Source organism: Euleptes europaea, chromosome 1 (assembly GCF_029931775.1).
Source record: "Euleptes europaea isolate rEulEur1 chromosome 1, rEulEur1.hap1, whole genome shotgun sequence".
Classification (NCBI taxonomy): Eukaryota; Metazoa; Chordata; class Lepidosauria; order Squamata; family Sphaerodactylidae; genus Euleptes; species Euleptes europaea.
This window is the reverse complement of record NC_079312.1, coordinates 77456060-77469365: the sequence shown is the minus strand read 5'-3', so window position 1 is coordinate 77469365 and position 13306 is coordinate 77456060. Positions and strand designations below refer to the sequence as shown.

Below are 13306 nucleotides of genomic sequence, written 5' to 3'. Positions count from 1 at the left end.
TTCTTTAAAAAATTGCAATAATTGTGGCTTTCAAATCAAATCAGAGATTTCTCTAAGTCTCACTCTCAGTAAATTTACACCTCAAAGTGTTATGTTCTTACTAAAAACGTTTCCATGTTTGAACCAATACTATGGTAATGTCCAGCCTTTTTCTACTACTTACCTTTATACACGCAGGTTGTGGCTCTGATGGAACCGAAGTTACTATGTCCAATCACCTGATTTTAGAAAAAGAGAAAGAATATTGTCACACCATGAATAAAGATGTTCCCATCTAACTGGCTCCATTCCAGTTCACATGCAAATAAGCAGAAAATCAGAGATGACAAGTTAGAAAAAGTATCCAGTCATTTCCAAACATGTAAATACATCACCAGTGGCTTGCTTGCATCTATTATATTATAATTGGATTGAACAAACAAAGAAATTAAGAGGTTTGCAAATAACCTGCACACAGGAACAATAAAAAGAGCACGTCAGCAAAGTAGCTTCCCATTTTCATTGCTCTCAGGTCAAACCCCATGCCAAGATCAGAGAAGCAGCCTGTGCAGATTGCACAACTCTTGCTGGTCCTATATTCACCCCCATCAGCCATGTGGACAGGTTGGGAATCAGCAAGGAACAAGAGTCTGGTGTATGCCACCCGCAAGAACCAGATGGGTCACACAAATGTGTGCACCTAGAGACTTGCCAGAAACAGTATGGCTAAGAAGACAATGCCAGAAGGAACAACAAAAGAGTCCAAGACACAAATGGGACAACACACGGAAAAGTACATAATGCCTATGACAGGAGCACTCACAGAACAAAGGTGCTCTATAAGCACACGGGCATTCCATCTATTTTTAAGGATGCCATAAACCAGGGTTACCCAACCTTTTTGAACCCGTGGACACCCTGGGGATTTAGACACAGGATGGTAGGGGCAACCGTAAAATGGCTGCCAGAGGAGGCAGAGCCAACCACAAAATGGCCATTTGGGAGACACGCACACATAGAGGAAGCTCAAGTGCACGGGAGAAGAGAGGTAATTTTTTTAATATCCACTTGGAAGAGGAGTGAGAGACAGAATAAAACCAACACTGTGGTCGCAACTGCCACTGCCACAACATTACTTTAATCTGCACAGACCATCAGACTGCCAATGGCCAATCAGAAACCCTGTTGGGCAAGAGCTCCACCTGGTCCCACCCACTTTCTAAAAAAACTTAGCAGGCACCAGGAAATATGTCGGTGGGTGCCAAGGCACCCACCGGCACCAAGTCGGGGACCCCTGCCATACTCATTTGAGTGCTTGGATTAGTATGCCAGACAACAAGTAACAATAGCTGCTGGTAAGCTCAAGACAAAGACACTTGGCTTTCTTTTCTGTGATGAGAATCAAGCCCAGTGAGTCAGATCTAGTAGCAAGAAAAACACACACACACAATCACCGTTGCAGCTCTGTTGCATGAGAGGCAGAAATGAATTCTCTACGTGGACTAAGAAAAGAAAGACTATAACAAACAAGTGCAGTCTTTAAAAACTAGTTAAACTGAGAGCAACAAAGAATATACAGGAAGCATAGAATTAAAGAGAACAGTCCAATTACATCAGCTGAAGTTTTATACAAGTGGCACAACACAACAGTGGCACAACAACACAGCAAAATGCAGACAAGAAGCAAAAAGTGCCAGAATTACAGGCACTGGAAAGCTTATCAGAAAATAATACTATAGAAGTAGCAAAGAGGGTTGTAACAAGACCTGACAGAGTGACATAGTTACCAGGAACTGAAGTCTATTATTATCCTATTATTGTTAGATGGATCTGCAACTGGTTGACAGATCGTACCCAAAGAGTGCTAGTTAATGGTTCCTCATCCACTTGGAGAGAAGTGACTAGTGGAGTTCCTCAGGGATCTGTGCTGGGCCCTGTGTTGTTCAACATCTTTATAAATGATTTGGATGAAGGAATAGAGGGGATGCTTATTAAATTTGCAGAGGATACTAAATTGGGAGGGGTAGCAAATACGGTAGAAGACAGAGCCAAGATGCAGGATAATCTTGACAGGCTGGAGAAATGGGCTAGAACTAATAAAATGCACTTCAACAAAGACAAATGTAAAGTTCTGCATTTAGGTAGGAAAAATCAAATGCATAATTATAGGATGGGGAGACTTGTTTGACCAGTAGTGTGTGTGAAAAGGATCTTGGGGTCTTAGTAGACCAAACACTGAACATGAGTCAGCAGTGTGATGCTGTAACTAAAAAGGCAAACACAGTCTTGGGCTGCATCAACAGAAGTATAGTGTTCAGATCACGCGAAGTGATGGTATCGCTTTACTCTGCTCTGGTTAGACAACTAGAGTACTGTGTTCAGTTTGGGGCACCACAATTTAAGAAAGATGTAGACAAGCTGGAACGGGTCCAGAGAAGGGCAACAAAGATGGTGAGGGGTCTGGAGACCAAGTCCTATGAGGAAAGGTTGAAGGAGCTGGGTTTGTTTAGCCTGAAGAGGAGAAGACTGAGAGGGGATATGATAACCATCTTCAAGTACTTTAAGGAGTACTTACATATAGAGGAGGGTGCTGAGTTGTTTTCTGTTGCTCAAGAAGGTCGGACCAGAACCAACAGGTTGAAATTAAATCAAAAGAGTTTCTGTCTAGACATTAGGGAGAATTTTCTAACAGTTAGAGCGGTTCCTCAGTGGAACAGGCTTCCTCGGGAGGTGGTAAGCTCTCCTTCCCTGGAGGTTTTTAAGAAGAGGTTAGATGGTCATCTGTCAGCAATGCTGATTCTGTGACCTTAGGCAGATGATGAGAGGGAGGGCATCTTGGCCATCTTCTGGTCACTAGGGGTGTGGAGGGAGGAGGTAGTTGTGAATTTCCTGCATTGTGCAGGGAGTTGGACTTGATGGCCCTGGTGGTCCCTTTCAACTCTATGATTCTATGATTCTAAGTCTAATTCTAACGTATCTTCTATAAACACCAAGAGCCACTTCAGACGTAACGCTAGCTCTGTGTTAACTATGGTGTTGGAGAATCCCTCAGCTTTTTTGTCTTGGGAGGATATTCAGTATCCATGCCAAGGCCATCTTGTTAAACTACAGAGTTGCCCCCGTGTGTGTGTAAGGTCCAGTATGTGTAGCAGGTCACATTACTGCTTTTGTGTTCTGTACTGGATGGCAACAGGAAGCTCTATAGACTGGAGAGATGCTTTTTTATGGACAAATAATTAACTGGTGAAGGCGGAACTGATGAGTTCCAGAAGCTCTGCAGAAGTGGGGATCTCCCTGGAAGTTGCTAGATACAACAGGATTTCACCTGCTCCTCAGGAACTCACAAGCTCTCCTGTTAACATCCTGGTAAATTTCCAAAATTGTGATTTAGCACTGTTGATTCCCTGGGCACTGCTTGGCAGCTTTCAATACCATCAACCGTAATATCCTTCTGTACTGCCTTTCTAGGTTGAGAAATCAGGGCACTGCTTTGTGGAATTTCGAATGGAGGGTAGGTTCTAGAAGGCAGGGTTCAGAAGGCAGTGGAGGGAGCCTGTTGCTGTGCCCCATGGAATTCCTCAGGGCTTCATTCGGTCCTCTACATGGAATCTTTGGTTAAAGCCCAGTTATTGATGCAGGTGAGTCAGTATATTAATATCAAACCGTTTCTGAAACAGCCACACAGGCTTCCAATTTATATCCAGGCATAACTCAAGATGGTGGCTTTAACTTTTGACACCCTAGACCATGAGTATGAGAGGAAGCTTCTCCTCCCCTATGAACCTTCTCAAAAAAATAAGATTTTCCAAGGAGGTCTGCTTTGTATTTCATTTTCTAAAATAAGTAGTAAAATGCCATTCCCAATCACTGGCAAGTACGTTCACTGGCACCATTAACCATGCTTAGTCTTAAGATCTTCAATTCCAAACCGCAATTAATGGGGAATGTTTGTTTTCCTTATGGTTCATATCCATACTGACAAACTGTTTAACCATGGTTAGGAGGAATTTGCTCAGAGTGGTGGTTGGGAGAGGGTAGGGTAGGTTCCCAGGATTAACCAATGTTATTTCTTCATCAATCCAACAAGTAAAGAGGAGTGAGGACAAACAGAGAGGAATACAGCAGCACCGACTGAAAGCCTTTACGTATGCCAGGACTAGTACATTCACTATGGTTGTCAACAACCTGGAGAAAAACCTTGCCCCTTTAACAGAGGATTAATGTGTGGGAATGGGCACTTGAAGCTTTCCACGGTATGGAGGTAAATAACATCATCTGGTAAACAACGTCCCATTATGCCTTGGTTAAAGGAACAGGACATTTTTCTCCAGGTTGTTGGCAACCCCAACATTCTCACTGTCCCTCTGCAAACTCACCCCAAGTAGATCATCATCCACCAGTAGGAGTCCCTCAAAACCACTTGTATGATCCAATACCACAACAGAAGGACCAAGTCTGCCTTCTACCACCTGATCTGAAATGAAAAGTGCAGGAATGGCAATGAGAAAGGCTTGTAAAAGAACAGCATCATGGATGTACTGACCCACAGTTGTATACAAAACAAACATAAAAAGAGAGAAAAAGGACTTGCCAGAATGCACCAAGACATTAACCTGCTCAGAAAAAGGAAGAACAGGACACAAAACAAATTTTCCTAGCTGCACCAAGTCTCACAAGGTATCTAGAAAATGTATCTAACGTATTTCAAAAGATTACAATAAAACTACAGCATGCAGTTATGTCCAGACACTAAAAGAGAAGCAGCAAAAACATTTACAGATCTAACGAATAAGGCTACCCTCTGAAGCTATTTACAGATCAAGACTGAGCTGTACTAAAGTGGATATTTCAGGAATCTCAAAGGGGACTGATGGCCTTATGAGCAAAAGAGTCTAACAAAGGAGGACACAGGAGTAAGTGAAGAACCCTGATGAATGCTCCTTAGAGGAACTGCAACGCTTTTTATTATTTATGTCACATTAAGAGAAGATTAAAAACAGCTATACTGAGCAACCATTCCACAAATAGCAGGTTTCAGAAGATAGGACAGACTATATCTCACCCACATAAAATCTGTTTGAGAAGCTACTCCTCAGACATTCAATGAATTCAAAAGGGAGAGCTGCCCCCTTCCTTTCCAATGGAAGTATCACTGCTAAAACTAATCTACTGCAGTATGGCACTTAAATGCTCTGCGTACAGCATCAAGAGTTAAGCCAGACTGATGAAGGAATTCTCATTCATGCTATTCTCCCTCCCTGGTGGCTCTAATAAAAACAGACTCTACTGGTACGTACCTTGAGCATCTTCAGAGCCAGCATTCTCTGCTAGCAGTCGTTCTACGTGTTCCTGTAAATTTTGGAATGACAGGTGCTTCCTAGAAATAGAAAGAATATTCTTCAGAAGTTACATATCAGTCAGCAAGGAAAGATCTGCATAGATTGAAAACCAGAATTCCTGGTATACTTCAACATTGCCAACTTGAACAATTCTATGTGGCTTTTTTCATATATACAAAAGTGCCCAAGGAGATAGTTGCCCGAAAACAACTAACAAACAGACTAAGACATGAAGATACTGCATGAATAAGAACAGCTTATACATGCTGACCAAACTAATTCTTAAGGACACTTTATGCCACTTAACACACCACTTGACCTTATATCATGCTATTCAGCTCAAACCTTTTTCTAAAGTGAGCACACTGGGGTGGATCTAAGCCACTCTGCTCAGCAGTATTTGAACCCCTTCACCAGCCTAGCAGCCCTCCTCCAACCTAAGTGGCTCTTCTTCCAGCAGAAGAAGGCTGGAAGAAGGCTTCAAACTTTGGTGAGCAGAGTAGCTGGATCCACCTCACTAATTATTAGCCAAGTCCTTCCTTCTAGTCTGAACACTGTACAGATTAGGCTACCAAAGCCCCAGTGGCCAAGATTTTTGTCTTACTTCCCACTGATCAGAGGTGATAAGGCAGGCCTGCACAACAGCCATATAGTATTCTTAGGGTTGTCAACCTCCAGGTGGTGGCTGGAGGTCTCCCGCTATTACAACTGATCTCCAGATGACAGAGATCAGTTCACCTGGAGAAAATAGCCACTTTGGCAATTGGACTCTATGGCATTGAAGTCCCCCCCCTCCAAACCCTCCCCTCCTCAGGCTCTGCCCCAAAAATCTCCAGGTACTTCCCAACGTGGAGATGGCAACCCTAAGTATTCCACGTTTTTAACATCCTTTGTTCTTAAAACTCCAGGAAGGCAACAGAAATAGGAAATTTATAGGGGTCCCAGATGGGCTTAGGACCATATAAGGTGACAAGCTATATCCATTTTAGTGAATCACAAATTGTCCTGGTTATGAAAAGGCTTAAATCCAACAGAGGCTGGGTATTACACTAAGCACCTTCCTTTCCAGACCAGTAATTTATGTAATTTTTAAGGAATAAGACAAATGAACTAGAAGCTGAAGATTTTGAAACTAAAAAAATAAAAGTAAATATCCAGTGGTATACACCAATAATATACTTTTTGGAAAAGTTGTAGACAAGCAAGAAAAAAGTACTCTTTTCATCTCCTCCTCCTCTTGGTAACCTCTGCTCACTGAAAGCAAAAGGGGATGAAGGTTATTTTTAGCACTACTGACAACTCAGTTGTGAGTTCAGAAGCTAAGTATATAGTGGACGGAATTTGACCCTAGCAGCTCATTAAATAGAACAGGCGTTCTTCAAGAGAAACCCTCACATGTGTCTCAAACTGCTACCACCCTGAAAGAGCAAGCCCTCCCAGGGATAAAATGAAAGGAACTTTCACTCTGTATTAATGGCTCATATTCTGAGGCATGGGGGGTATAATGTGCCCCAGCCTGGTGGAACTCTCTATCCAGTGAGATTCAGACCCTGTGAGATCTGGTGCAATTCCACAGGGCCTGTAAGACTGAGATGTTCCGCCGGGTTTATGGTTGAGGGCAGCAACGATTTCCATTGTAGCTGGCCTCCCTTCCCCTTTCCCCACCTTATTTGGTTTTGCTCTGATTCTGGGGCCTTACGGTTCTCCTCAGGGCTGGCTGCTGAGCTGTGTGCCCATTAATTGGGTGCCAGTCGGATTTTAGAGTATGGTTTTAATTGTACTGTAGTATGGATTGTATTGTAAATGATGTTTTATGATGCAAGCTGCTCTGAGCTCGGCCTTGGCTGGGATAGAGCTGGATATTAATTTTTAAAAATAAATACATAAATAAATGTATACCAAAAATAAAATTAAAAAATGGAGTTTGTTTCAGGCTTTAAAAAATTTTTTCATCAGGATTATACATTAAATTACAATGGACAATTAAAAATAATAATACAAGATATATTTTTCTTACATTAGAGACTACTTACAGAAAACGAATGCCATGGCATCCTTGTCTGCAATGTAGACACTAAAAGCCTGGCTGCCATCATCTGATGAGGTCTGTAACTTACTGACAATTGCATTCATTGAAATTAATTGTGAATACTTGCCAGGTTCCTTTCAAAACATTCAGCTAATATGACTATTGGTCCTTTCTATGTGAAACAGCCAGATTTACAACACATAAATTGGGTCATCACCACTGCTCTCTCTCTTTCTCTCTCTCTCACACACACCCACAAACATACTTGCACACACCATCAAAATGAAAGCCACACAAACATGACCTCACATAAAAGGCATTCACAATACAATGAACTTTTGGTTTTGCCTAACGTCAGCATTATGACTCTGTATGGTTCCCAAGTCACACTGCCAAAGATATCCTCATCGGCAACATCAACACAGATACAACTTTGTTTGCTGCTCAGCAAATCAGAAGTCCAGTACCTGTGTGCAGCAGCTGGATGAATCCCATCAGCACTGGGGAAAATACGGTGCAGATAATCATTCAGAAGTTTGCTGTTCACTATTCCTACAGCAAACAGCAAATCAAGCAATGAGCAATCAGGCATAACATCCAAGATACTACTTTCACTTCTGCCAGGTGAGAAAGGAGCTCAGTACGCCATTATCTCAGTATTTAATCAGCAGAAAGGTACAGTTTAAAAAAACAGTTAATAAAAAGTCATGTCACAAAAAATCATCTGCAACCTAACCCTAAGAAATGTACTTGAACATTGGTTAAACTGAGTTCCAAAGGTTGCAGATATTCATCTCTAAGGGTGTCTCTTCACCAGGTATCCTGGCATGTGCAGCAAATGGTTGCTACACTGTGTGTCTTGTCCCTTAGTAGAACTCTATCTCCAAGTTAGTTCATGGGAAAGAAATTTTGTTTAAGAGGTACAGCAATGCACCACATGAAAGATTCAAGTAGCACATGAATGCATCCCCTAACCCTCATGGTTGCTGTCTGCACATACTCTTCAGTTACTTAGCAGGAGGTGTTAACAGCATTTTGCCTGAAGTGGCAGATCAGTTTGGTCTGTCTTTGTTCTCCCTCCTTGCCCCCGTGCTACTCTTTGAATACCCACACTTCAATCAAACAGTCAGCAGCACAAGGACAATAATGGTCAAATCAAAAAATGTTAAAAACTCTGAAAGAACTGCAACACAAGGATTCTGCCATAAAATACCCTAAAATTAATGGGCATCTTAGAGTAATCAGCATGCATGACCTCACTACTACCACTGTTTTGTTATCATACCTAGCAGCAGTTCTAATCAAGGTCCCATCAAATTTGAGGCCAGAAAGAACTAAAATCCATGGTAAATCACAAGTCAACAAATGAGGATGCTTACTGTTTATTTATGCTAATAAGCAACTCTGAGCTAGAATATCCAAGGGTGGATTCATATAAGCATTTTTCTACCACACTATGATTTTTCTTCCTTCTGAACATGTTGTACTGAGGAAGAACCAGCACTTTTATAAAGTGTAGTCCTGCCTCATCAACTTTTACAGCCCATTTTTATTTTTAAATTTATGTTAAGCAAGTGGATAATGGTAAGCAGGTAGACATTATATACCTGGATTTGTGTACCATTAGCTAGTTCCTATCATCATTCTCCCTCCGCACACACCCCAACAGAGGCACAGTACTCTTACCTGCAACCTTGGGCTTTTCAGGCTCTGTGCTTAATCTGTAGTTCTTCCGAGAAAAAGATGTGCCAGCACCTCTTGATGTCATAATTCAGGTCAGTGTGAATGTCTACTAGCCTCAAAGCTGAAACAAGAAAAAAATCATTATTGTCTGGAAATAAACATTTGCGATAAAGGATGCCAAATTCTAACGAAACTTTCACAATGCTGATGAAAAGCAGTAAAACAACACTATATATAATTTGCATTTTCCTGGGACTAGATGTCTTTATGCAGCTACACAGAATTCTCTCGCCATGAGTCGGAAGCGACTTGACGGCACTTAATACACACACACACACACACACACACAAGGATCTGCTGTCAGGAAAACCATAAGATTCCAAGATTAGCAAAGTTTCAGAAGATCTAGGAACCTGCCAACAACAAGGGCTGAAAAGTTTATTGAAGGCTAACAGTTATACACCTAGGAAAACAACAGCTTAACACCATTCAAAAGAATGGTTTTAAAGCAAGGGAAGGCACAAAGAGACACAGTATAACCCCTGGGGGGGAGCAGACAAAGAGAGAGGAGCAAGCATAAACAGAATATATAATTAACTTTAGACAGTAATGAATATTGATTGACCAATCCAAGTCTCCATAAAACAAAACATATATAATTTAACAATGTCTGTACCCACTAGCTGTATAAAAACAAAAAAATTAATACATATGTATCCATACAGGCCACAGGAGAATGATGTGGCTGATGTTTTATGGGAGACTTACATTTGTCGATAGATATTAATTACTCTCTGGAGTTCACAGTAACAGATTCAGCAGCAACTGTAAGCTTTATGTATAAGCCAAGCACAACACCCAGGCATATCACAATGGAAAGTGAATTTAAGACTAAAAAGGAAATTCAGTATATGACGAAGACACACTGTATGAGGGCACACAGAGGAGAAAGGCATCCCCAACAGTTTAACCATCAGTAGTCTATCCCTTCTACACCCCACTATGAAACTCCCTGGCACATGAGATGCAGTCAGACTTCCCCCCCCCCCCCCGTTTCTCTATACTTCAGCTTGGTCTTTTTGCCATGTGACCTGTTGCATTCACTATACAACTGAAGCAGGTACTTTCGAGCAATAGCCACTCGATGTCCCCACTATTGCTGCTATTCATACACAAAACTGTCCTTTAAAAGGGAATACATACAGTATCTTACCAAGGGCATCATTACCAAGGGCACCATACACATATCCATTTGCCACACTTCTTTAGCAAAGACATTTTATCTGCTGCTAAGTAAGGTAAAGATATCAGCGTACAATATTGTGCTTCAGACTATACAACAAAACCTAACGATACCTTTGAGAACTTTAGCAAATGTGTGTTCATAGGCTAGGTGTGTGACTCATAATGCAAATGTGAAGATAAAACAGGCAATATTGCTTTGAAGTTCAAAGTAAGACAGGGTGTTCTTACAGTGGTCCACATTCACCATCCCCAGATTTTATTAGAAACTGTTTACATTTATTACAAGTAGAAATTATTTCTAAAAATCCCAAAGCTATAAGATGGCACAATAGGGGTTAGTTTTTAAACAATGTAGCAACCTTTGGAAGATTGTTTATGGCTCCATAATACAAAATAAACCAACTTTTGTAAACTTTCCCACCCTGGAGGCAATTTCTGTGTACCCAGGCACTAGATGAGTGGCTGTCTTAAAGCCTGAACTACAAGGCTCAGAAATCTGAAATGTTTGAGCTTAGAATTCTGACATTAAAGCATATGTGAAAACAGTCCTAATGTCAGACTACAATTTTTATTCTTTGAGCAATAATAGAAAAATGTGACATTTGTAGGAGGCAAAACAAAAAGAGCAGCCTTTCAAGTCTTCATATGATAATGGGAGGGTTGCCAACTGGCCTGGTGAAAGATATCCTCTCCCTTTGTGTGTGTAAAGTGCCGTAGCTGAGTTATGGCAACCCCTTTTTGGGGTTTTCATGGCAAGAGACTAACAGAGGTGGTTTGCCTGTGCCTTCCTTTAATAAAGCCTTACTATTAATAAAGCCGTAACTGTTGTATATGTTATACTGGCCTTTTATATTGTTTTTTTAATTCTGTAATTCACCTCTAGTCTCAATGGAATGAGAAATTAAATAAGTAAAAAGAAATCTGTCCTAATTTTTTACATCATTATCTTTAGTATCAGATTTTAATTATGTGTGTTTGTAAGGGGCAATATGCCAGTCATTTATTTGCTAAAAGAATACAAAGAGAGGTCATGAAATCAACACAGAGTTGGTTTCGGCTCTAAAAATATATATAATTAGGTGAACACCTTCTAGACAATTTCCACTAACAGATCTGGATTTTCTGAGGAAGAGGAATTCACAAGGCAAGCAAGGAGCCCGACAGCTCTATGCATGTCTATTCAGTGTACCACTATATCCAATGAAGCTTCCTCCATTGTGTGTATAAGATTGCATCTGTAAACATTTGCTGAATATGAACACAATGCTTCAGCCTCCATGTAGATAAAACCGTCCATAATGCAACAACTTTGCACTGTAAAAGCATGTGAGCTCCTTCCCTCATATGGGATAATGATGTATTTCTGGTTTCTCACAGGTTTACAGTAGGGGTGTTTTTTTGTTTGTTTTTTAGCCATTTAAGTCTGGGTTCCTTAACAACCCTTTGCCACCCTTAAACCTGCTCACTGTAGCCTGTTCTGTAAAGGGGTCCTAGGCTACTCCAGTGTTGAGAAGAGACTTTGACTGACAGCCTGATCCTACGCACATTTACTTAAAGTGTGCCCCGCTGACACCAACGGCACTTACCTCTGAGCAAATAACCTTAGGCTAAGGCAGCACACATTTACTAGAACTTAAATCCCCTTTCGAGTAAGAATAGTTAGGACTGCACCAAAAATCTATTCTGATTCATCGTGACTGGGGGGGAGGGTTGAATGACACCCCACCCACCCCAACAAACAGCGGAGGTCCAGAAGAATGGCAATGTCAACTCTCCAAGGAGGACTGAAAGACGGGAAGACTATTGGTTCTTGTGGGTTATCCGGGCTGTGTAACCCTGGTCTTGGTATTTTCCTTCCTGACGTTTCGCCAGCAGCTGTGGCAGGCATCTTCAGAGGAGTAACACTGAAGGACAGTGTCTCTCAGCGTCAAGTGTGTAGGAAGAGTAATATATAGTCAGAAAGGGGTTGGGTTTGAGCTGAATCATTGTCCTGCAAAAAGTATCCAAAGTAATGTGCTAATCATTGTCCTGTAAGTATCAAGATAATGTGCTAATGAGGGTGTGGTATGTTAATGTGGAACCATTGTATCCTGAAGTGATCTGATAATGTGTGCAATCCAAAGCTAATCTGCATGGCTATTGTGGACTGTAGACTATTATTCGCCAAGGCAGGAATGGTGCGGTAGTAAGAGTGGATGATTTGGAGAAGCCAGAGAAAGCAGCAGCAGCAGCAGCAGCAGCAGCAGCAGCCGCCTAGAAGGCAGGGGCCGCTCCCCGCAAAAGGCCTCTCGGTAAACTCACGCCAAGGGCAGAGACCTGGCCGGTGGCTGGTGTCGCTGCAGCATTGACTCTGGGGCTGCCTCCTGAGCGCGTCTCCCTCGCCCGGAGGGCGTCGAGAAGACCTCAAGGCGCCACCCCCGCACCCCCAGCTTTCTCCCTCCCTACGCCGCGGGCAGAGGTGACAACCGGGACGCGGGCGCTCAGAAGCGGGGCTCCAAGCCCGGACCCACAACACCGCCAGGGCCAGGCGCCCCGCTCGGGCCAAGCGGCTCTCGGGCGCTGACCTGGGCCTAGCCACGGCCACCGAGCCAGGCCTCTGCAGGGGCCGCCCCGCCGCCGGCCGGCCGGCCACTCCGGGTGGGCCCCCCTCCCGCAGAGCCCCCGGGGGAGGCTACTCACCGCCACCCCACGCCAGGCTCGCCCAGCCCCGGCAGCGGCTCTTCACAACATCCGCCCTGCTACGGAGCGCCGTCAGGGACAAACAAGGCGGCGGGGACGACCGCGGCGGCGGGCTTGAGGCGGGCCTCCCGGCTTCGGGCGCGGCGCCGCCCCTGAACGCCAGGCGGAGGGGAGGGAGCTTCCCGCCCCGGCGGTGCATCTCCGACGCCCCGACCCCACCCCAGTAGTAACTCCCCCCCCCCGCACCCCCACTCGCCCAGAGCCCGGTCCTTCCTCGGAAGCTGTCAGTCACCCCCGCCCCCCTTTCCCGCACACACGTGGGTATTTCTGGGACCTCGCTCCCCTCCAGGAT

At 43.3% G+C, this 13306-nt stretch overlaps 1 protein-coding gene across 1 annotated transcript in view; it reads right to left on the bottom strand.

Moving 5' to 3' along the window:
- RNF123 (ring finger protein 123) overlaps positions 1 to 13048 on the bottom strand; it is a 111195-nt gene extending 98147 nt beyond the window's left edge. The window contains exons 1-6 of the mRNA XM_056853978.1: positions 12955 to 13048; positions 9034 to 9151; positions 7815 to 7899; positions 5277 to 5356; positions 4356 to 4453; positions 164 to 218 (exon numbers count right to left, since the gene is read on the bottom strand). Of these exons, the coding sequence (XP_056709956.1) occupies positions 164 to 218; positions 4356 to 4453; positions 5277 to 5356; positions 7815 to 7899; positions 9034 to 9115 (400 nt within the window). The 5' untranslated portion in view covers positions 9116 to 9151; positions 12955 to 13048. The remainder of the gene's footprint in view (positions 1 to 163; positions 219 to 4355; positions 4454 to 5276; positions 5357 to 7814; positions 7900 to 9033; positions 9152 to 12954) is intronic.
- Between the last annotated feature and the right edge of the window lie 258 nt (positions 13049 to 13306).